Source organism: Lygodium microphyllum, chromosome 7 (assembly GCF_053477565.2).
Source record: "Lygodium microphyllum isolate KBCC chromosome 7, Lygodium_microphyllum_v1.1.10, whole genome shotgun sequence".
Taxonomy (NCBI): domain Eukaryota; kingdom Viridiplantae; phylum Streptophyta; class Polypodiopsida; order Schizaeales; family Lygodiaceae; genus Lygodium; species Lygodium microphyllum.
The window spans coordinates 8,982,127-9,008,209 of NC_141141.1; the positions used below are offsets into that span (position 1 = coordinate 8,982,127).

General features: G+C 41.9%; 1 protein-coding gene across 3 annotated transcripts in view; it reads right to left on the reverse strand.

Annotated features, from left to right (window-relative positions):
- LOC148033163 (ARM repeat superfamily protein) overlaps positions 1-26,083 on the reverse strand; it is a 169,839-nt gene that overhangs the window by 15,734 nt on the left and 128,022 nt on the right. For all 3 annotated transcript variants that reach the window (XM_087681033.1, XM_087681032.1, XM_087681034.1), the window contains exons 28-32: positions 23,714-23,874; positions 23,439-23,625; positions 23,171-23,353; positions 18,784-18,879; positions 18,639-18,706 (exon numbers count right to left, since the gene is read on the reverse strand). In XM_087681033.1, the coding sequence (XP_087537159.1) occupies positions 18,639-18,706; positions 18,784-18,879; positions 23,171-23,353; positions 23,439-23,625; positions 23,714-23,874 (695 nt within the window). The remainder of the gene's footprint in view (positions 1-18,638; positions 18,707-18,783; positions 18,880-23,170; positions 23,354-23,438; positions 23,626-23,713; positions 23,875-26,083) is intronic.

Genomic DNA, 26,083 nt, shown 5'->3' on the forward strand with positions numbered 1-26,083 from the left:
GGCGTTTTGACAAGCCATTCATAGCTTAGTGTAAGGTCTGCTAGAGCTGTAGTGCAAAACTTCTGCAGAGCATACTTATGGGCTCAGTGCAATACTGAAGCATGCTCTATTCTTGCATGTAATCAAGGTTTGCTAGAGTTTTATTGTAATCTTCTGCAGAGAGCATTTATGGGCTCAGTGAGATACTGAAGCATGCTCCATTAAACTGACTAAGAGTCTACGCATACTGTTGTGCAAATCTCAATCAACAGACCAAGAACACCTGCAAATGCAAGAGGAGATTTGCACCTATAACTCCTTTTTGCTGTTCTTGAAGGTTTTCTGATTTTAAGAAACCTGCCATACAGCAGTTTAATCAAGGTTTTCTTTGCTGTGGCATAATTGAGCCAGCAGAATCAAACAAGAAAGTTAGTCATGGTTAAAAACAACTCAAATATGCATGACCAATATAATACTTACCAAACCCAATTACCAGGGTCCAGGACGAACACCTACATACTGATTTAACAGGCTCTTACTGTGTGGAACCTGCCTATGGCTTATCACTAAGCCAGAAGAGAAGCTGATTAGGATTTTCATAGAAGTTCAGATATGACAAGGAGCCCTTAGCATGTGTGAGATAGAGGAGACACCAAGACATCGTTTAGGCGATTGGCCCAAGCACAAAATGCTTAGAAGAGCCCTTAGGATTGTCCTTCTGGTGAACAAATATTTTCCTATTGCTGGTCAACATTTGAGTAAGCTCCTCACTCCAGATTAACAAAACTCAGTGGTTGCCTTACATGGAAGCTATTCCAAGCATCATTCCTTGGTTCATTTAGACTGCGAGATGTAGGCACGCCACAGACCTTCAAGCTGTCTCCAATGCAAAGACTACCTCTAGGATCTGGACAGAGATTATTCATCCTCTCCACCAGAGGTGGAAGAAACTATCCAGCGACTCTGAAAGGATGAGCAGAATTGCTCTGTACATGTAAGCATTTGGCATTTGGTGGGTTTTATTGGCTTCTATTAGGCATTTATTTGGGTGCCATTTCTGGCAGCTAGGGCTGACATTTATCCATCTGGGCAGCCAAACTTCTAGCCATCTCGTGCACTGCTTTGGTCACCTGAAGCTGGCTGGCCAGTCTTAAGGTGACGCTCGTCTGTTGCATATATATTCAACCTCCTCTCCACTCTACAGTGTATCTCAACTAGAATGGTTGCATTGTATGCAGAGGAGGAGACTGGAGGCACTTTCAGCTGTGCTGAACAGCCAGTACCCATGTGCCTTATACTTCTTGTTCTTAAGACTTAGGTATATGGATTCCATAGCTGCTTTCTTCATTCTTTATGTTCATGCATTCTTGATTCTCTGGCTCATTTTATCCAGTGTTAAGAAGCTGTTTTCTATTCCTTCTGTTGCCCAGCTGCTCTTCCTGCTGTGACAGATCTGCAACCTTCATCATTGCTGCACTACATACAGTGACTGGTTGACCTGGTTTTCCACCTGCCACAAGGTTGATTACCTTTGTTTCTAGCACCTACGCCTATTTACTTTTACCTGGTATTGCAGTCACCTACCTGATTTCGAACTCATTGACTTTGTGTTTTGGTAGCTTCCGGTAAATTTGATCATGTTTTAGCTTAAGAGAGGGTTCATGTGTGTCAGTTGTGCTTATGTGCTATATTCTCTTCAGTGCTTGATCCATTGCCTTGAATGCTTTGTGTATATGAACTTTGTGCTTGAATTGTTCAACCTTGGATCATGGGTGTTTTGTCCCTAAGCGCTTAGAGTATGCTCTCATATCTTTACTGCAGTTCTCTCTCAATTTCACCATTCAATCCTCATTGTTCTAATGCTGATGGTAAGCTCAAAAGCCTGGCTATGTGACTTCAAGTGCTATTATGAGAGCTTGGGTTTGTGCAAAACCGACTATGGTACCTCATTTTAAGTTCATATCCTCATCCTCAACAACTATCTCCTCTACCATCTACTTGGGACAAAGATCACTTTCAGGAAAAGTCCTTGGTCAGGACATAGATTACGCCAAAGCATCATTGGCACTTGTCTAACATACCTCAAAGGAAGCCCTACCACCAATCACCTTCTATGGGGCATCTTCCAAGGTGTGGGCTTGGCTCCAACTCCATGTACAAGGCTTCATCAACCATGAAGGCCTTCAACACTCTTACCATCAGCTTCAGAGCGTTCGCTGCATAGTTTCCAGAAACGGCATTTCTGGTGCCTAGAAACAGGACGGCCGTTTCTGGCCGTTTCCATTTCTAGGAAACAGTGTTTTTGCCAAATAGGGGACGGGCAGGGCAAAACCCCAAAACAGGCTGCGTTTCTTAGTCACCTGGATATTTCGTCTCTCCCCCTAGTCGTTTTGGACTCTCCAACTGCTGCACCTGCTCGAACTGAAGCAATCGTGCCTGAACTGCTGCACATCAGCCCATGGTCAATCAGTAATGCTCAAAGCTCTGTTCCCGAAAGGTAACCTTCAGCTGTAAACATTCAGATTGTTTTCCTGTATATTTCAAACCTGAATGTCTGCAATTTTCAGCCAAGATATATGAAATATTTTGTCCTGCCAGTTGTGTGTGCACTATTTCAGCCTTGTGTGTCGTTTGTTTGTGAACATTCAGCCTGTTTCATGCAGATTTCAGACCTGAATATCTGCAATAATCAATTTTCAGCCAAGATATATGAAATTTTTTGTTCTGCTAGTTGTGTGCACACTATTTCAGCCTTGTGTCATTTGTTTGTGAACATTCAGCTTGTTTCATGCAAATTTCAGACCTGAATGTCTGCAATAATCAATTTTCAGCCAAGATATATGAAATTTATTGTCCTGCCAGTTGTGTGCACACATTTCAGCCTTATGTGTCATTTGTTTGTGAACATTCAGCCTGTTTTCATGGCACATGTAGATTTCAAACCTGAATTTTTGCAATTTTCAGCCAAGATATAAGAAAATCTTTGTCTTGCCAACCATGTGCACATTATTTCAGTCTTGTGTGTTATTTGTTTGATGTTTGGATAGCTTGCAACCAAGAAAATACCATGGCTCCTGATCCTAATTGGTGCCATGTTACTCTCATAACCTCATATCAGGGGTCAGGTGGATCTAAAAAGTGGAAATGTATTTATTATGGCATGGTGAAAACAGGGAGTGTCACTAGGGTCAAAGACCATCTTGCTCATGTGCCAAGAAGAGACACAACTCCATGTGCAAATGTGCCAAGAGATGTGAAGCTTTCTCTTGATTTATGGAGGAGGAAATGGCTTGGTCTTCCGACTGTTGGTGTAGAACAGGACAAAGAATTAGCCACAGCTCAGCAACAAGAGGGTAGCACAAGTGTGGTTGGACCGTCAAAGAAAAGCAGGGCTGCATCAATTCCTGTTGCAAGTGCACCCGCTTCAGCCTCATTCTCTAATTCACGTGCAACAAGGACTCCTTTGCCTCAGCCTGATGTTTCAGGTGCTCCTAGAGGTTCATTACAAAGGGCTAGCATACATGCTGCTATGCAAAAGCAAGCCATAGCTGAGGCAACTCGAGAGTTGATAAGATTGTTCATTAGATGTGCTATTCCCTTCCATGTGGCTAAGACAAAGAAGTGGAGACGAACCATAAAAGCCATCAGCTGCATTGGATGTGAATGGGAAAACCCATCCTCAGAGGCACTACGCACACGGGAGCTCAAGAAGGAAAAGGCGTGCATTGAGGTTCAATTAGAGCCTTCAAAAGATGCATGGAAAAAGTATGGGTGCACCGTTTTGTGTGATAGATGGTCTGACGCCCGTAGGAGAAATGTGTATAATGTCATAGTCTCATGCTTTAAGGGCACTATGTTTGTGAAGGCCATTGATACCTCTTTCCCAGGCCTTGTAGTGACAGGTGCATTTATATGGCAACATTTGCGGGATGTCCTTATGAGGCCCATGTCTTGCATCCTCTTTGGCGAGATGATAAGCAGAGTGAGTGTGAGGAGCTAGAGGAGGGATTCATGGAGTATATGACAAAGGTGACAGGTGGCAATGTGTCAATGCTTCAAATGATTGAGGATGATCTTTTGACATTCCGTAATGAGAGCTTGCATTTTGGTAGAGACACTGCAAAGTTGAGAGAGACTCAACTTCAGCATGTCTCATGGTGGGAAAAGTATCGAAATTATGCGTCCACATTGGTAATTTGCAACCCTAAGATTTCTTTTAGTAATTATACATAATCACATATTTGTAATTTATTATCACTGGCATTCACTGCATAGTTTAATTCTTGAAAGTTGAATCGTAGATTCTTATGGTTCCGTTTGTGTTTCTATTTGAATGATGATTTATAGAAACGCATTGCTATACGGGTTCTCTCACAAGATTGTAGCTCAGGCCCTTGTGAGAGAAATTGGAGTACTTGGGCACTTTTCCATACAAAGAAAAGAAATAAACTTACCACTACTCAGTTAGAGAGATTGGTCTTTTGCCATTGCAACCTCTAACTGCTTGAGAAAAACGATATTCATCCCGAGCCTGCGCAAATGATTATATTTATGTTTTGCCAATAGCTTATGGTCTTTGAAGTTTGACTCTTGAATGCCAATTCAAGAATCTAAAGATGATAACTTTTTTAAATCTCTATGTCAAATAAACACAGGTAATATTGACAAGATCCAAACATCACTCCACAGGAGCGAGCCATATATACCATGCTCTACCAGGAGATAATAGCCCCGAGCCGTACCACGTGCAGCAGGATTGCTTCACAACATCAAAGAGCCATAGATGAAGCTAGCACTTCAACTGCTCTAGCAGATTCTCTAGCAGATTCAGGGGCTTCTGATAGTTCTGGCTAATCAGCTGATGTGAATAGCGATGAGCCAAAGGAGGATTAGGATGACAGCACCTCTATTGGCTTAGATGATGTTGCTAGAGATACTTGAGCCTTGAGCCTTGATTTTATTGTTGATGTTGAGCATTGTTAACAGTTGTCAGTTGCTTATGTTTTTTCCCATGGCTAGGCAATGGCCGTTGTTTGAACTTTGAAGTTATCAGTTCTTTGAGATCTCATAGATCTATTATCTTACTTTGATATTTGACTCTTGAGACATGTCACGACTCACATGATACATCATATGATCATTGCAATAGCTTGTAGTCTTGACTCTTGAGTCTTTAAATTGGCTTTTGTTGATGTTAGATGTATCTAGATTCTAGAATCTAAATTCCCTTCTTTTGAAATTTGAATGATGAATGATGAATCTTGATATATCATGTATCTACTTAGTACTATGAGCAATGCAGCTTCAAGGTCAGAAGTTTTCATAGCCTTTAGTAGCCCATTCAAGGGTAGATTTATGCCTTGAGAAAAGAGAGCTACTTGTTGTATCATTATCATTTGGGGGCGTACTTTAGGGGGAGGGGGGGGAGGGAAACAAGGGTAACACCCCTCCACAATTAGGCATTTTTGCCTTAAGCTAAAGAATTCATCCATTCTATAGATTTGATAAGATGGGGATAGATATCTTCCTTCAACAATTGTCTTAATCTACTCCTAGGTTTTAGATATCTTAGTAACAATCCTATCAAAAAACCCTTTGATAAGATGGGGATAGATATCATCCTTCAACAATTGTCTTAATCTACTCCTAGATTTGATAAGATGGGGATAGATATCTTCCTTCAATAATTGTCTTAATTTACTCCTAGGTTTTAGATATCGTAGTAACAACCCTATCATAAAACCATTGTTTCCACCATAAATAGGCTTCTCTAGTGAGATTTAACTGGGTGATCATATCTTGATTGGTTGCACTCATTCCAAGTGACTACTCATATTATCATGAGTGACGAGTGATGAGTCTCATGAATGATGAATTTGACTTTAACTTTTAAGTTCTGATCATGATTCTTGGATGACAAATGTTATGATGTTAGTATGTTATGCTTTTGTTTCAAAATATTGTAAGTTATTTTGCGTGATTTCAGATTTCTTCAATCTTGTGATTTGTAGCTTGCAAAATTGATAACTATGTGAAATTACTGTGCAATGTAATTTGTGAAATTTAAATCATGGGTCTTGGAAGCTGGATTCTTGTGCTAAAAGTTAAGATTGTTCAGTCACAAGTGACTCTAGTCTCTAGTATACTTAGTATGTGTATATATATATTTATTTAATCATAATTTATTGATTTCTCCGAAACGCCGTTTCCACCAAAATTTCAAATGGCCAAAACTCCAAAACTCCGTTTCTTCCAGTTTCCGAAACTTCCGTTTCCGAAACGCATGGAAACTATGGTTCACTACAAGAAGCCAACCAATACTCTTCAGTCATTCATTCTTCAAGTGACCTGTCAAAAACTCATTTGGTACAAATAGGCCTTAACAAGCTGCCTTCCCAATATCAGGCTGCGGCAAATACTTGACCAGCTTAAATATCGAGGAATCAAGTAAGTTTCTAGTATATGACTACACTGCTTGCTGCTTCAATGACGGATATCACAAAAAGGAAGAAGATCAAGCAATGCTACTTTTATGAAAAGTAGGGACAACTTCGGGAAGGCTACAAGGTATCCAAGCATGCAATAATGAAGTCTAGCACTTTTCAAATCCTAGAGCTGATTTGCATTTCAAGTTCATGATGAGAATGTTTGATAAAGAGCAAAGTTTGCTCTATTCACACATGACCGACCCTCTGGTAGTTTGGCTAAAGGCTAGGAATCCATGGTCAACATGTGCTTTCCACAAACCTAACCCCTAACGAACATTGAGATTCAGTTATTTCTATTGTCTCTAGTCAAGGATTAGTATGATGCATATCAACATCAATATCTATCCAAGGCACACTGATGCTGGCTTGATCACCCATTGCTTGTGCTTACATGGTCCACTCTCATTTTCATTGTTCTATGCCTTATGATATTACATGTCCACAATTGAATAACATGGCAAAGGGTTGTATTCCTTTGTTTCCTATTTATTCAGCTTCTTCTCCACTCCGATGTATCTCAGTGTGCACATGTGCATCCTATTGGGGGGAGAGAGCGGATGTACTTTAGTGGTCAGCCATTAACCGTTTTTTTACGCTCATTGTGCTTATGCTTTGACATATGGATTCCACAACTTCTCTTGTTCATTTAATTCAATATTCAGCAATCATTTTTTTGTCACTTCCATTGTCTATCTCATTCTCGCAATGTACACATGGGTTTTCAATACCTTCTTTCATTCAGCCCCTCACATGGTCTAGTATTACATCCCACCAAATTGGTTGTTTGCTCAATCATTATACTCAACAATCCTTCACATGAATTTTCTATACTTCCTGTTTTACCTATAGTGTTTTTCAAGGTGTTATTCATATACACTTTCTTTCTTCTCGAAGCAAACAACGTCATTCATTCTCTCCCATATTCATCCTTCTAGCTGCATACCCATGGCATATCCCCTCCCCTATTCTCATTCTCGCACAAACACACTATTTTCCTCTTCATACAATTGCTCTTTTCTCCTCTTTCTACATGACATCCAATGAAACCAACCTTCATTCTCGGAGAGGATGGTAATAACCTGATTAATCAATAATTACAACAAGCATAAAATTCACATAAACCGAAAATCCAAATGTTACCACTTAATCTTGGACAATGGAGAGCATGTTGGCCCTAAAGTCGGCATCCCTTGCAGTATTTCTGTAATTTTCACTAAAAATGGATGGAGTATAACTAAGATCCTTTGATCTCCTCTGCCAATCCAAGTGATGCTTGCTGTCAAAACTGACAGCAAGCCTCCAAACTAATTTGCCCCTTGGTTTGCTGGAGGAGTGGCCTTCACCCTGCTCCTTGGAGACAAATTCAGCCCCAAATCTGATATTGACTGGCTAGCCTCCTGAATCTCCTTGAAATTCCTCAATTTCAGCTGCTGGAATTCAACTCCTAGGCCCTCAATTTTGAGCACAAATCCCGAGGTGGCTGTCAAATCTTGATTTCTGCTGTAAATTAGGGTTTACAGTGGAGATTTTCCAATATCTCCACCTCTAATCACTCAAATAGTTGGATTTGGCTTGGATAACTTGAGAGATGGCAGCTGGGCCAAGAGAGAGAATGCTATAGAGAGAGATTTCAAAATCTCATCGCCAAAAATGTTGAAAAACAGCTATTACCTTGCTCAAATAGTCATGGAAGCTGTCACCTATAGCTCCGGAGCCGATAGCAACATTTGGCAAAAAGAGACGGGTTGTGGACTTGAAGCTCATTTGCACACTCTAGTCTCTCTCAAGTCTCACTCTCTCCTCAAGGTTCATCCCCACCCTCTTGTCTTCAAGCATCAACCTCCCATCCCCTCCCTCTTCAAGCATGATCTTCTCTTCCCCCATCCCTTCCCTCTTCAAGTATCACCACCTCACCCCATCCCTCTTGGATCTTTAAGCCTCTAAAGCTCTCACTCTCTCCTCTTCCTCCCATCCCCTCCCTCTTCAAGCATCATCATGATCGCCGATTGGAGTGACAAGTCTCGACTCTCTTCTCTCCATCGGTTGGAAGTTGGCATCATTACACGTGAGAAGCATGAGGCCTTCAACTTGTATGCCATCCATGTGGAGAAGGATACAAAGAAGTCCAACTCCCACCATTGGACATGCAAGTATTGTAGGAAGCGCTACACAAGTGGTGTGAGCCGGCTTCTTCAACATCTTTCCAAGATGGGGAGACAAGATGCTACATGCAAGGCGATCCCTCAACACATTGCAAAGGAGATTCTCGCCAAGATGAGAGAAAGATCCACTAGAGGAGGAGGAAGTGACGCATATCTTCAACTGGTGCGAGTGAGGCCTCCACCATTGGTGGTGCTGACTCCACATCGGCTTCCGGCTCCAGCATTGGAAAAAGGCAAAGATTTAATGCTCATGCAGCACCAAAGAGTCAATCCTCTCTCTCTATCAAGCTCCCCATCATATGCTTGGATCCATTGCCTTTTTTAGAGAAAGGCGACGACAAGAGGACATTGAGATAGCATGCATAGTGATCAAGTGCAATCTTGCATTCAATGTCCTAGAGCATGAGCAATGGAGAAAGATGGTGAGAACTATCGCCAATGTGGGCCCATGTGAAGGATGGAACGGTGTTACATACGATCACATGAGAACAAAGAAGATTGATGAAGAGGAGAGGATTGATAAAGCCCTTGATCCTAAGTTGTTACCAACAATGCATCCAAATATCGGCGCATAAGCCATTTGTTTGAGGCAAAGTTTCCTTCAATAGTATGGACTCCATATGCAAGTCATTGTTTAGACTTACTCATGAAGGACATTGGAAAGCTCAAATGAGTGAAGAGGGTGGTACATAAGGCTACATCTATTGTCACCTTCTTCGCGGTGAAGGTAAAGGTGCTTGTAATGTATCATAAGCATAGTATGCTTGAGTTGAAGAAGCCTTCCTCAACTCGCTTTGTTTATATCACGTTGCTATTGGAGCGCCTTTATAAGGTGCGGTTTGTCGCCCTATGCTAGACAGTGGTGTCCACTCTATGGAATGAATGGGGTGAGCATTAGACAAAGGAGATGAAAGCCATGTAGCGCTTGTACCTCAATGAGCAATTCTGGCATAGAGTCCATGGGATCACGATTGCCATGACTCCCTTTTATAGGGTGTTACGTACGAGTGATTGCAAGGGGTCCATCATGGGCCTTCTCATTCACTTCTTTAGTGCAACATTGGTGGAGGCACGTACTTGCACGGTAATCATAGAGTCACAACATGCACACATCATTGACATAGCAGAGAAGAGATGGGTATGGATACATAAGCCCATCCATGGATTTTCAACACTATTACATCCGACCTACAAGTCTCCAGCAATCATGGATGATAGAGAGCTCCGTTCTGACCAACTTGTATATCTCAATCGTGTGCTTTCCATGGATGACCACAACACAGTTCTAGAGGAGCTTGGATGCTATGCAGGTCACGGGGGGCATGTGGCTTCTGCTTCTCCCATTTGTTGGAGAAAAGAGTCGATTTTGAAGCCTCTCTTTTGGTGGTAGAATTTTGGATATGCACTATAGACTCTTCAACCCTTGGCCATGAGAGTCCTTGCTCACAATTGCTCTTTGGGCGCATGTGAGAGAAATTGGATGTCTATTCTCTCATTCACATGAAGATTCGCAATCAACTTTGCATACGACAGTTAGAGGGACATATGTGAGGCAGGGTCTATAGTAACTCTCATCCCGTGCCTAATGATGACATTCCCCCCTTGCCTACAGTTACACAGCCATTGCCTAGGGAGCCATCATTTCATGATGATGGTATCCTCATCAGTCAGGATGAGTATGAGAGTGTCTCATCATCTGATGCTGAGGGGTCATCTTCAGACTCTCTTGATGAGTGCTCTGATGATGATGATGACGATGATGATGATGATGATGATGATGATGATGATGATGATAATGATGATGATGATGATGGTGATGTATGATATATCATTGATGATTGTATTTAGATTGGTACATTCCCTTCTTGACTCTTGAGTCCCGAGTCCTATGATAGTTGTATGATCATTCATATATACAGTATCATGTATGATCATTGATCTCATTTTGTAATGGCATTGTTATAGTGTTTTTTCACTTTAAACATGTCTTATCATTTATAATCTTTTTAAAAATTAAGTTTAAAAAAATTTCGTAGTAATATTATACCATACTTTATAAAATCATAAGGTACTATTTAGTACCGTATTTTATCGTATCATACCATATCGTACCTTTCATACCTGACAACCATGAATAGAAGGACCTTCCGCTACTCTCACCTACCCCTAGAGAGCTTGAAATTGCTATCATCTAATATAGGAATGGTCCCTAGTCCCTGCAAATCACATCAACAGCATATTTTTGGTCTCTAACAGTCTCCTCTCTCACAATGGCCAAAATAGACTGCACCAACCCCAAAAACGTTTCCCCCGCTTGCATGGACAAGTTTTGCCAAGTGATAGCCTTTTCATCCTATTTTCCAATATAAGTCATCTTATTAAATTAATTTTCATAATATTACTTTTAAAAATTAATTTAATAATTATTATAGTGCTCCAAAATTATTTTCAACCACCAATAATTAAATTGGCTACGCTAATTTGTCTTCCAACTATCCTTGGGCAATTATTGGCCCTTAGATGCCTAGTCTCTAAAAGTCTCCATTGACATTAGTGACCAATAAATTGGTCTAGGCTCAAATCTAACACCAGGTACCACCTAGTACGTGTCAATCATAACTTATTACAACTTTTCCTTTTGGCACCAATTGATACCTCACAATCCTGGATCCCACACTATGAAATAATTAACTTGGAACTCATATGTGCAAGTCATATTAGCACATTTGATTCACTTTTAATCAAATGCTAAGCAAAGCAATAAAATTTCATGTCCTGGTAAAATCTAGTGTAGCATCTACATGTGACATTATTATAACTAGTAACAATCAACACATGGAGTATGTCCACTCCACAACTCTTGTTATTGAGAACACGCATTGCCATCATCTCAAAGGCTCTTCATGTTTTATGTTTGATAGCGATCCACTACTTGCGGCAGATGTTTAAGCTTAATTGAAGCAAATGCAGTAACTACTCGAATGTAATGACTACTCATTGCGCTACCCACTCCACACTTTCCACTTGTGCTTACAAAACCTCTTTTATTTCATCCTAAGGCTTCAAAGAGTGAAAAGAAGGAATGCGATGAAACCAACATTAATTCATGCCTTGTCAAGTGGATAGCCTATTATGATTCATATCAATTCAACGATGCATACAAATAAGAGAAGCACATGTCATGTTATAGCAGATACGCATGATGGGTAGGACTACACCCTAAGCCAGATACCTAGGCCAAGATTCAGTCCACTTTTGCAAAAAAGTTGGAAGTGAAGTTTGCATTGATGCTTCAGGGCATTGTTTGAGCTTCACATGGAAAGGAGGATTAGCCACTAAACTAGCCACATCTACAAATATTAGGATTTTCCGCACAAAGAGAAGGCAATGACCACAAGGTCTAAACCTTTCCTAAATAATATGGCAATAGGTACTCTATTATTTCGAGCAAAAGATTGGTTTTTTAGTGTATGCAGATGCCTTGATTGTCACATTAAGACAGCAAAGTTTCACCCACAGAAACTCTTAAAGCTCTAGTTTCATTAATAATCAAACCATTACAATCTTAGGCTCCACTCATAATTTTGTTTCTTCTCATATAGTGTAAAAGCTAAAGCGCTACATGTCTCTTCTCATACGTAGATAGACCCAACATAGAGACCAATCAGTGGTACACTTGGATCTTAAGATTCGACACTACCGTGAGTCTCACACTTCCATCTAATGACTATTAACCACCTCAATGTCAATCTTGGCATGTTGTGGTTGCTTGACAATTAATCCTCTCTTCTTATAAATTACAAAACTCTTGTAATTTATTTTGAAGTTGATCATTGTTCTTATGTAGTATAGGGCTGTCCACCCTTTGAAATCGTAAGTTTGATATAGACATCATTTCAGCATTTGAAGTCAGCTGCCAACAAATTTGTTTTTGAATTGGATGTTCCAACTTATTTGTGCTTTTTTAATAAAACCCAATTATCTTCTTTGCAATGTAGTGCTCATTTGGTCCATAATAAGCCCAATCTCGATCTATAATTTAATGAAGATGCTAACATCTTCATAGCGGAAATACCCAATTCAATTCTATCCTCTTCCAAAACAATATTCACAAAACAGAGATCAGCAATACCTGTCAAGTGGAGCCAACTATTGTGACACATGACACCTAATGACCAACAACCCTCACTGCCCTGATGATTGGTCACTACCTTGGTACCGTACCTCGCTACTACTACTCGACTGATCCTAGCATCTACCAACTGCAATTGCCACTTGCCTGGTCGCCCATCACTTGCACTCTTGCATAGTGTATCACACTTGCAAATGTCATCTACATTATTGGCCCCTCCCCAACTGATTGCCACCTCTCCATCCACCCCCCACATGCAACGATCATCCCACCCCATTTTACTCAACATTGTCTATCCCCACCTTATGCCTTCACCTCACCCCCGCCTTATGCGTGCATAGCTATCTACCTAGTTTGTTTGCATTTCCACCTTTTCTCAACCCTCTATAGGCACTACCTTTATCCTTTGCAACTGCATCATCTCTCCAGCAAGCTACAACCGACACATCTTTGTACCTTTGTCGCTTTTACAACACACCATAAATACTTCAGCTTAGAGATCTCTTCATCTAGAAATTGAAGCATATTCATTCTCATCCACCCTAGCATCCTTTGCTTGGTTCCTTGCCCAAACCACTTCTATTTCATCCTCTTCCAAACAACCCTCTTCACAAGAGCCAAAATCATCATAACTCTTTTCCACACCAACAAACCAACAAGCATCAACACAAGAAATACATGGAACTACTAAGGCATACGAGATCACAATCATCCACCACCTCCACCAAGAGGCTTGAACACAACACCCCCATTACCTATAGTTGCTGCCTTCTAGAAGATTTACTCCACTCCATACATAAAGCAAGCCTTCAAAGATAGAGTAACTACCCTCCACGCATCTTCTCTGGCCATAGAATTATTTTTTTTTTTTACAAGTGTGGCTAATCATATTACTCAAAAAGCTAATTACAACGGAGTGCTCATGCTCAACAGACTAGGTGGAGCTGATGCAAGGTCACAAATATATCATGTATACAAGCCTCTCAAAGCTGTCCCATAGGCGGCGCCCAAAAGTCCGATGGAAGGCATCTGTGATACTGTGCTCCGCCTAGTATCTGCTACGTGAAGGCGCCCTGTCCATGTCCTCCTGCATCAGAACCTCAGTGGCTTCTTGGCAACCGCAATGGCCGGCCATAGCCACTCTCCAGGGTCCCACTCCAGCTCATCAAATGGCCTGCTCTCCCATATCCAGAGGCGCCACTCCCAAAACTCCTCCAAAAACACATAAGGTCCCAAGTCTTCTCCTAAAGACCAACCACACAAATCATCCTCCAAGGAAGGACTAAACGCCCCCCATCTTGTACGATGGAGAAAATCCTGGAGGGGGTGCCGCTCACTCTACATGTCACCTATAGGGGGATACCTACCGGTGAGAATCTAGCGGCCCATATCTCGCCAAGCTCCACTGGCTCTCAGATTGGGGGGCAGGCCCCTTCTGAGGTATCGCTGCGTCAATCTCCCTTCTCTTCACCTCAGCTCCTCGCTGACAACCTGATGCCTGCTGCAACACCTCCTGATCCACCATCATGTATACCTCCCACCACGCCCTCATAGTACGAGCAGGGGCAGTCTCCCAACCAACCCACTAGATGTGGGGGCGCTCGCCAATCTGTATCCCGTCCCGATCTCTCACCTAGGGGTTCCAAACCACCGGTTGGTGGTCTATCTCCTCCTGGCATCCTTGGGGGCTCTGAATTAGGGCCTTAAGGAGGCCCTACCACACACGAAGCAGGCTGCGGAGGAAGGAGGATCTAGGTGGCGTGATTTGGGCCATCGTGTGAAGATCCATCTTAAGGATGGCGTCCAATCACCACCAAGCCACGGTTTGCACTCTTGGAGACCCTCTTGCAATAGGACCTTCCAGGTCTGCCCTCCTGGTGTGAGCCCGCGGACTACTAGCTTGCCCAAAAGGCCATGCTTTGGAACTCTGGGTCTATGATCCCAAGACATCCCTCAGACCGATGTCAGATGATGGTTGCCAAAGCCACCTTGGCCTAAGAATCCTTGGAACCGTCTAAGCCAGCCCAAAGAAAATTCCGCACTAGGTGGCGAAGCTAAACTACACAAGCAGAGGAAACGCACCAATACGAGGCGATGTACCAAGCCGTCGCTAGGAGATTCTAGTTGACCACTAGGGCTCGGCCTGCTAAGGAAAAAAGGCCACGTAGCATGCTCACACGTGAGCGGAGGAAGTAAGACATCTCCTTTGCAAAGAGTAGGAACAGATACGGGGCAAGAGGACAACCCTGCCGGAAGCGATCTCTCCAGTCAAAACTCCTCCCCCCTCCTACTATCTACGAGAACCTTACTAGTAGCCAATCTGTTAAGTGCACAAACCCCGTCGATCCATGCCTAGGGAAAGCCCAACCTCACCATGGTGCCCTCTAAGAAGTCTCAATCACCCTATCATAGGCTTTCTCGAAGTCGAAGAGAAGTACAGCCAATCCCTAACCACTGTGCTAGGCCCACTCAGTCGCCTCGAAGAAGGTGAAGACATTATCTAGGATGCTCCTATCCTGGACAAAACATGTCTATGTGTCATAAATGATACCTGGAAGCACAGAGCGAAGTCACCTATTGATCATCTTGGCCAATGCCTTATAGGCCACTAACAACACGGTGATCGGTCTCCACTAGGATAGCTCCAACCGGTCTCCCCCTTTGGGGAGGAGACTAATAAAACCTACCAATAAACTCCCTTGCATCCATCCTAAGCTGAAGATCTCCTAAAAGGCTAGCAATAGGGGGTCCTTCACCACCTCCCAATAGGTAATGTCAAGAAGGCCTTAGAAAGACCATTCTCTCCCAGACATTTCTGCCCGTCCTATGCACGGAAAGCCTCCTCTAATTACTTCTCTGTGAAGGGGTCTAGGAGGCAACGTCCCATCTCCTCTATGATGAGGGACGGCATGTGGCCCCAAACCTACTGTCTACAACGCTATACTCTGGCTGAGGCTGCCTCCTCCTGGAAAAGGTGTCTATAGTAGTCAGTGGCAATCTTCATCACCTCATCCTAGCTAGAGTGAATCCTCCCATATTGATCCCAGAGATTGCGAATCTGATCTCCTGAGGTGCGAGGCTGATGCACTTGGAAAAACTCCATGGCCATCGAGTCCCCCTTCCGCCCCCAAAAGGCTACTTAGGTACGGAAGAAAAACTCCGAGTGTTTGTCCTCAAGACCAGCAAGGGCTGCCCGTGCGCACACCTCCTGTGCGTGGAGAGTGGGGTCCCCTAGTGCCTCCTAGGGTAGTCTCTGCGTCGCTGCTAGGTCTCGCCGGAGTGCTCTCTCCTCCTCCCAGCTCTATTGCTTGGCCTGTAGGATTGCCTCCTGTCTGCTCTCGACTCGACTAGGACCTCTGCAACCTCCTCTGCGTTCCCATCCCTCCTATCCCACTCTCCAGTCCAAAGCTGCTCAATCTACCTCCTCCCTCTTAGATCGAGTTAGGGATCCGACAGGATCACGTGTCCAAGGCTTAAACTAGAGCATCGAGTGTCAGGAGAACCATGCAGTGATCAGACAAAGTGGTGCCAGCCAACTGCGCTACCTGGCCTCTGCGAGAGCACCCCCACTCTCCCACATAAAACCTGTCCAGCCGCTCCAGCAGAACTCCGCCCAACCGCTTGTATCCCCAAGAGAAGTCCAACAATCTCTCCCTCATGTGGAGAGCTGGGTTCCGTCAAGTATCAGGTGCTCCTACCGCAAGAGAAAGACCTCCCATGCCTCCTACTCCTCCCCTGCCATACCCTGGTAATCTCTACCTCTGCCCTACTAGTCCTCTAAGACCTCCAAGTTGTTGAAGTCTCCAACAACAATCCAAGAGTCCACCTCTGGTAGTCCTGCTACGATCTCCACCCAGAACTTGTTGCATCCCCTAACCTTAGTAGAGGCATAAACATTGAGGACTCCAAGGCACGAGTCTCCCCAATATCCAATCTAATCCATAGGACCCTCCCTGCCACAATCGTCCCGTGATCAAGTACACAAGCAGTGACGCTCGGGCCAATAGAGATGCATACGCCTGCACTTCTGCCATGGGCACCGATGGAGTACTCCCAATAGCTGTGTGAACTGCCTGTAAGTACCTTTCCTACCCGATGGGCTTGGGCGAGGGTGAGCTTGTGCTCCTGCAAAAGAAAGATGTCGATCCGCCCGGCAAGGACATGCTGCAACTAAAACAATCAACTTCCTGGAACCACGTGCCCCACTGTAGTGGAGGCTATTCACATTTCAAGATGCAACATGTAGACTCATAGGAAAGCCTGTGACTAACCGCACAGGCATCTATTCAGTGTGGAAGTTGTTGATGAATAAGAAGAGAGGGCAGCAGCACGACAGGCAAGAGCTTCACAACCGATTAGCATCATTTGCTTATGCTCACTTTTGGCACAATGATACTAATCTGTGGCCTTAGACTAGTCGGGGATCACACTTTACTTGCATTTCCACCTTTTCTCAAACCTCTATAGGCACTACCTTTATCATTTGCACCTGCATCATCCCTCCAGCAAGCCACAACCCACACATCTTTGTACCTTTGTCGCTTTTACAACACACCATAAATACTTCAGCTCATCCCTCCAACAAGCCACAACACCCACATCTTTGTACCTTCGTCGCTTTTACAACACACCATAAATACTTCAGCTTGGAGATCTCTTCATCCAGAAATAGAAGCATATTCAATCTCATCCACCCTAGGAAACTTTCCCTAGTTCCTTACCCAAACCACTTCTATTTCTCCCCTCTTCACAAGAGCCAAAATCATCATGACTCTTTTCCACACCAACAAACGAAAAAGCGTCAACACAACAAATACATGAAACTACTAAGGCATGCAAGATCACAATTGTCCACCACCTCCAAAAAGAGGCTTGAACACAACACCCCCATTATCTACAGTTAATGTCCTTTGGAAGATTCGCTCAACTCCATACATAAAGCAAGCCCTGAAAGATAGAGTAACTACCCTCCAAGCATCTTCTATTGCCTTAGACTAGTCGCGGATCACACCGCCCACTCCCCCCCCCCCCCAAAACTTTTAAAAAAAAACTCCCCCAAACAAAAGGATTCACGGTTTGAAGGACTCCAAGGCAACTCTCACAGGTACCCCAACCATGGTCACCAAGTGGTACCCTTGGGAAAGGGATGTTTTAGGCTACAATTCAGAAAATCAAAGCATATAGAGGCCACACTCACCATTAGTCTCACTCTGCTCAACGTAAGGTCCTCAATGGTATACTTTGATAGATAGGTCAAGAAACGTGATTACTTAGCACTTGAGGATGGCATCGCTATCACTAACTCCTTTCCTAGCCTCAATGAGTACTTCACTCCATACTTGTCTAAGCAAGACAGCACATTTGGCCACGTCATACACAAAGAGAAGAAAGAAAGAAGAAAGAAAGAAATATTAACATATGCAAAAGGCCAATAAGGCCTATGAGACAAAATTAGCCTCGTTATTTTATTTGTCTCTGACTAGATGAGTGACATGGGGTTTCCTACTAGCCTCATTATTTTATTTGTAGCAGAAGTCATGAGATCTTTCTCAGCAGACAGATCCACATGTCTCAAAGACATCAAGTTGGCCACCTCTGAGCTTGAGGAGCTCCTTGATGTGGAGTTTGCAGATGATACAGCAGTTTACTTACACAAGCATGAGAGCAAATTAGTGCCTTTGTGGCGGCTATGGAGATATTCCCAAAGCATTAGACGCCATAATTAATTGGCACAAACTTTAAGTGAAACAAGGACAGAACTGACCGATTGTGCTAAGAACATGTATTCTTTGGAGAAAACATTATCTGTAGTCAGAAACAGAGATCCTACATAAATTTAGCCGCTATTTTCAGTCAGTATCATTACTATTGTCTAACCTTAATGCTGTTTTCAGCAAGGGAGTTCTTCGGTGGCTTGGAATTTGAGGTAATGCCTTGACAAATATCTGCACCATGTAATGAGCAAACACTTAGCAAGAGAAAAACAACTAATAAGACATTCACTGTGAGCCTCATAAATCACCTGCAAAAGAAGTCTTGGGTCTTTCATTTTTTCAAGCCACCCTGGCACAACTGCAGAAATAAGCTTCTCCGTTACAATATATGAGTGGCTGTCATCCTGCATGATAACAATCCTGCTTAGCACCATTAGAACAAAATAGTTTTCCTTTTCCTCCACATGTTATATACAAATTGGGTCTAAACCCACACCCGAAAACATTGCCAAAGGAACCAAACTTCTTGTTTCAGATATTTAGTTGCAGATTCCTAGATGCATCAGCTACAGGCTAAAACAAAACCTTCTCCTGAACATTCAGCTGAATGCCGTGACAATCAAACCAGGCATGAAGGTAATCACCAGAAAACTGACTACAAAGCTTTTGCAATAACTTTGATTGGAGGGTGTAAGAAAACCCTTCTATAACCTGGTAAGATTGAAAAAAAGGAATGCGCCAAAATTGTGCCACCCCAACACCTATAATGACTACTATACAACGTGATTGAGGCATTGTTGTCCTGTTCCTTGAGATCTCTAACATTTGTCCTCTCGCCACTGCAAAGTTATACAGAATAGTATCCTTGTGTGTCAAAAACACATAACATGTCATTGCCAAAAACTCTAATCTCTCAATCAAAGAGATGACTTGGATCAAGCAGAGTTCATGGGCTTCCCTGGACAAAGGATCAAAGTTGTGGCACACTGAGAGGAGATCGTGCATTGATCCAGACTCATTCAGTTGACTGATAGATGGAAACAATGGGTTTATCACAAGAGGCACCTACATTGCAGTGGAATTCAGGAGAGTGGATTTGGAGGGACATGTTCCTTGACAGACCATGCAATGTACATGTCTTTACCTATAAACTAGGCTAGTCAAAATTATACAAATGAGAACCATAATAGCAAAGCCAGCAGCCACTATTCACTGGTACACACAAGGCATTTCATGTAACAAATTGCGTGTTTGGGGGACTTACTTGAGCTCTTGCGTCAAACACATACCAAACACACGAGAGGAAGCTCACTTAAAAACACAAGAAAAGAGATGGTGACCAAAACGTTTTCTTGCTCCTTCTTTCTTCTTCTTTCACACACAATACAATGTATACAAAGTATAGATAAGATACAACATAAAAGAAAGTGGCCTACTAAGTCTAACAGTGCATAACTAACTATACTAATCCACTCGCACTATAACTATGCCAACTGTAGGTAGGTGCAATGAACTAAACATAATAAGTGATTAGTCAATGGCCATGTGAGGCTCACATGACCACCAACCTGCATGCCGACCCATCTAACCTGGCAGTCCATCGTCAGTGTCTACATGTGTTGAGCTTGCCATCTCAACACTCCCCCTCAAGCTCAACTCTATCTCTGCAACTCCAAGTAAGCTTCGAAACTTCCAAGGCTTCTCTTTACCCAACGCCTCTATGAAAATGCCAACTATCTAATCCGCCATGCTGACATATACCAAGCCAATCTCACTTGCAAGTACCTTCTCTCACACAAAGTGGTAATGCACCTCAATGTGTTATCCCAGTATAGAACACTAGGTTCCTAGCTATTTGTATGATGCTCATGTTGTCACAATGAATGACAACTAGACTATCTTCCTATACATCAAAATCACCGAATACTTTTGCAGCCATTCCACCTTGCATGCTGCCATAGCAGCACCTCTGTACTCGGCCTTTATAGTCGATAAAGCAAGCCGCTTTTTGCTGCTCCACGTAGCTACTGCACTACCAAGGGAAAACATGAATCCGCTGGTAGATCTTCTTTCAAATATGCTACCAACCCAATCTATATCTATATCTCCAAACACCTATATATCCTCATAAAAAAGTCTATAATGCAAAATGGACATCACATACCTCAATATACGTCTAACTACATCCAAATGAGGCTTTCTATACATCTACATTAACTGACTAAGAAGACCAACAATATAACTCAAGTTTGGCCTTGTGATAGTCATGTAAATTAGACTCCCTATTATCCTCCTAAACATAGTAGGGTCTTCTATCTCATCCCCAACATCAGCACTCGCTTCACATTTTGTTGCAATGGCACTAAAAGAGGCTTACATGCTACAATACAATACTCGGACAACATATCCAAGCCATACAACCTTTGGGATGGCTATATATCATCCTCACATCTAATTACCTCAATACTAAGAAAGTACCTTAGCTCACCCAAATCCTTCATCTCAAACTTCTTATTCAACTGGTTCTTGACTTCTGTAATCCCACTGTCACTGTCACATGTAATGATTAAGTCATCCACATAGATAACTATGATAACCAAACATGTATCTCCCTTTCTCACAAAAAGTGAGTGATCAACCTCAAAAACATAAAAGCCAATATTGATGAGATACTCCCCAATCTTGTGAGACCATGCTCTGGGTGCTTGCTTCAATCCACTAAACGTCTTCTTTAACCTATACATATAGGTGGGATACTCTATATCCTCATAACATGCTAGCTGCTCCATATACACCTCTTCTTATAATTCACTATACAAGAAGGCCTTCTTTATATCCATTTGCTTCAAACTCCTATATTTGGATACTGCCAAAGTAAGCACACATCTAACAGTTACATCCTAGTAACTAGACTAAATGTTTCTTCATAATCTATGCCATATATTTGAGCATATCCTTTTGCAACCAGCTTAGTCTTATAACTGCTAACAAAATCATCTACATTATACTTAATTTTATAGACCCACTTACAACAAATAGCTTTTTTGCCAATAGACAATGGTACTAGATCCCAACTCTTATTAGCTTCTAATACATCCATCTCCTCATCCATAACTATATCCCAATGAGCATGACCAATTGTATCCTCAAAATAAGTGGACTCAACATCCTCAATCACCTTTATCATATAAGCATAATGGTGAGCTTCATAACCTTCAAAATCAAATCTTTAACAAGGAATTTGACCCTACTAGACATACATACCACTGTGAAGCCTTCACATTACAATGTGCTCTCTGTACACCTAGTGTCCTAACTGAAACAATGCCATGCTCATCATCCAAGCCCACTAGAATCTCCATCAAACCCCAAATAACTAGCAGATGTATCATTACCATCTGATACTTTATTCTAACCTTTGTCTTTACCTGCAACACTAGTAGATACACCTAAAGATTTGGGACTGCTAAGTGTAGTATTAGATCATGTTTCTTGTCCAAGGACTTACTATAGATGTAGTAATAGATAATGTTTCTAGTTATCTAAGGCTCTATGATTCTTGCTTTTCTTTCTGTACATAATTATCATGATTATCATCATCATCAAATGCATCACCACTAGATGCATTCCGATTATATATCTCATCAAAAATAGCATCCCTGCTCACTCTGAACTCACCTATGATGACAAGGTTATACCAATGACACCCTTTCTACTCTAAAGCATATGCAATGAAAATACATTTTTCAACCTTAAGATCAAGCTTCTTTCGTAACTCATATGGCACATGAACATATACAATACAACCAAACACTTTTAAGTGTGACACATTGAGCTTCCTGATTATAAAGCATTCTTCGAGGATCATCCCATGAACATCAGTTGTGAAGTTCAGTTCATAATATGGACAACAATAAGAACAACGTCAACCAAAAATATTTTGTCAAATTCTTTTCAGCCAACCGTCAATGCCTGTGCAACTAAATTCTGAGAAACTCTAAGAAACTCTGTCTAACCAGCATGTTTCATACCATGACCTCTTGAAGAGAACCTTTTATATCCCCTTCTTGAACCTGATGTGAGGGTTCCAAGTACAATTCGTCCAAAAGATAGAGATGGAAAGCTTGCTAAATGGAGAGTGAAGTTGACAAAAGAATTCTAAGATTGTATAGAAAAGGGCAGGTTGTTGGATACACAAGTTGTTCAAGAGGTCATGATAATGTGTGGTGAGTCTCACATATTCCACATTGGTACTCACGGCTCATGGGCAAAGGGTGTGTGGCATATGCAGTTTGCATAAGTGATTTTTCCAAATGGACCTATAAAGGATTTCAAAAAACAGAGACCAAACAATTGGTTCATTTTGCTTGCAAGCACATATATTACGTTTTTCTGCAAGTACTTGGGTTGGACCACAATGCCCATCCATCTCAATATTTTAGATCCGTCAAACTCATGGTAACCTCGAAACATGTTTCATTAGCATTGAAACATTTCACTGAAATGGAAAACGGCCTAAGTGAAATGGTTGACCGAAATGGCTAACTGGAACGTGATTTTTAGATGGGAAAAATTTTAACTTTTTAGAGGATTTTGAACACTATATGTAGAATACACATCATTTGTTGATATGACAGGATTTCCATGGTATAAATGTTCAGATCACCAGAAGGAAAAACAGTATAGAGGGATTACATGTATTAAGGTCGTTTCTCCAAGCACAGAGAAAACACTTATCACATGTTGCAGCACAAGATCTGGATGTCCTCCTCCCAGTACTGATAGAAAAATCAAGGCCTGATTGCGAGTTGCAGTATCTGTAGTTCCATGTATGAACTCCACAAGGAAGTCAATGTCATAACTCTCTGCCACCGATCCCTGTGTAAACATTCACAATTCTACTTTCAATGCTCAATAATAAGTAAAATTCAGTCACTGGTTAAGAGTGATAAGAGGTACTTGCATTCTCCTGTGTCAAACTCCTGGCTATTCTTTCAAGAATCTCCAATGTAAGCTGTTGAACATAGAACACCCTGGTACTCAAAGTTGATGTGCCTCCAATGTGTGCACCAACGTGCATTTCATCATTGCAAATGACAGGTAGCTTGAACAAATTGCCAAGGATATCAAATAGAGATTTGACCAAGTTTCTGTTCCAGACAATTGAGTTAAGGCCCATCAATCAACACATATTCAACCTGTATCATACTACTAATTACAATGTCAAGCCTAACTTACCTCCCTTCAATGCTATTCTTTGAGATCAGAAATTCGAGCACTGCACTCAGGGAGCTGATAACAGTAAATGCATTCTCCTGGTTGACCTGTGGTTCTTGCTTAAGATCTGGTAGTTGGTTCAAAACCCTATCAATGTATCTCACAACTACCAAGTCATCAACCTGTATTTCACACAACTTTTGATCATATCACTAGTGCCAATAGACATGTCCCTGTTAGCTTATACATAGAATAAACAATTATAGCAATAGTTTTGATCACAAAAACACTGAGAACAGGTAGACTCTCTTGCAAAAGAACTCAAAGAAACACGCAGCAGAAAGATGGCATCTTAAAGGATGAGTTGTAAGAAGAAATGAGATGAATAAGACTGAACACCAATTGCCAGCAAGGATATGAACAACAGGGAGTTTATTATCTCATTCTAGGCATTCCTTGAGGCGTGGGAATATGCCAAATGCGATTAACTCTAGATCTGTGAGAGACCCAATTTGGTTGTCAAATTTGTTAGAACTGTACATTTCATGGGTGTTAGGCAGAATCACTAGGCCATTATTTCAGCGCCCATACGGGCGCTTGACTAGATCATTTAGAGCTACTCCATTTGTATGGGGTCTAAGCCTAAAGTCTATATATGCTACACTCCACTCTTATTGTATCACATCACATCCACTAGAAGAAAGGAAGATTGGAGGTGATGCATCCCCCTAGAATCCCAACTTGCACACGAGACATGATGCAAGCCAAACTCATCTCCCAACCATAGACCTAAAGGGGCTCACCCTCAAGCCTAGGAGCTAGTAGCACTCAAGGCCACAACCACATCCCAAGGGTTGGCGTCTTATACCACTAGCCCACACCATCCCAATGTACCAATGTGGGGGCCAATAGGCCAAGACTCCAAGAGTGGTGATCACACCATGAATGTGCACAATAGGGCCTTGAGTCCTATTTATAGGACTGGGCTTCCCTAACCTCAAAGTGTCCTTAGTGCATTCGCACTAGTCTCCTCATAACCACCATGACCAATGCTACTACTGCCCATCCAGATGTCCATGGATATACCACTTCCCCCCTTATGAATGATTGTTGTCCTCAACAATATCCTTAAGGACTAACTAAGAAAAATGACTCTTCAATGAACGTATCGACTCCCACATAGCCTCTGTCTCTAGACAAATTTTCCACTTGACCAAATACTCTAGATAAACGGTCTAACAGGATCGTTTAGTCCTAAGGTCAAAAACCAATTCACGTTCAAGTGAAACATTACAAGCAATATCCTCAAGCCGCAAGACTTTCTTAATCGGAATAATATGCTTACCTTGTCCCAATTATTCTTTCAAACAACTCATGTGGAACACAATGTTGCATGGCATGATCCCAGGCCGTTTTAATGCTTTCCCTTGCAATCGTCAACATCTCCTACATATTGTGCAAAAAGTCAACTATGGACTACACTTTAGCCTCCCTAATCTCTGTAGCAATCAATGGTTTTGGCTCGTTACTATGCATAAGCATAAACGAGCTAAAGCCAATAGCAAAATGCTTAGCACTGTTTTAAGAAAATTCAATCTAAGGAAGATAACGCTCCCAATCAAATTATCTATCGAAGACGTACGCATAAAGCAAACCATGGTTTAATTCGTCCATTCAATATTAACCATGCTTTAATTTGTTCATTCAATCATATATTCCGAATGAAATACTTTTCCACCATCTTTCTCTTAGTAGCCAGCCTTCGGGCATCTAGACTACCTAAGCTTTGTGGGCTACTAGGATACTCTTGAACTAGTTGACAAACCTTATCAACATGAAGATTGTTTTGGGAATACTCTTTGAGAGAACAATAGAAATCAGTCAAATTTTCAAAAACGGACAATGCATTGACTTCATAAATTCGACTAAGAGCATCGTCAACTAGATTAGGTGCACCTTTCCTATAGCAAATTTTGAAGCAAAACTCCTACATAAGCTCCATCTGTCTCACCTTATGGCCACGTAGATCAAATAAATCACATAGATATTTCAATGAATAGCAGTCTGTCCAAATAATAAACTAGACATCATACAAATGACGCCATACTTGAAGTGCATGGATGACCACCAATAAATCCTTCTCTTAGGTAGAATAACGTATTTGGGCATCAGTGAGCCTACGACTTTTCAATGTGATAGATTGATCATCCTGATAAAGAACATCATCAAAAGCATAATCTCTCACATCCATATGAATCTTAAAAGGTTTATTCGGATCAATAATCTTCAATACCAATCTAGTAGTAATAAACTATTTCAATGTTTGAAAACATTAATCAAAGTCACTAGTCCAAACAACAAGTGGCGTAACATGTTACTTCTTGCCTCAAA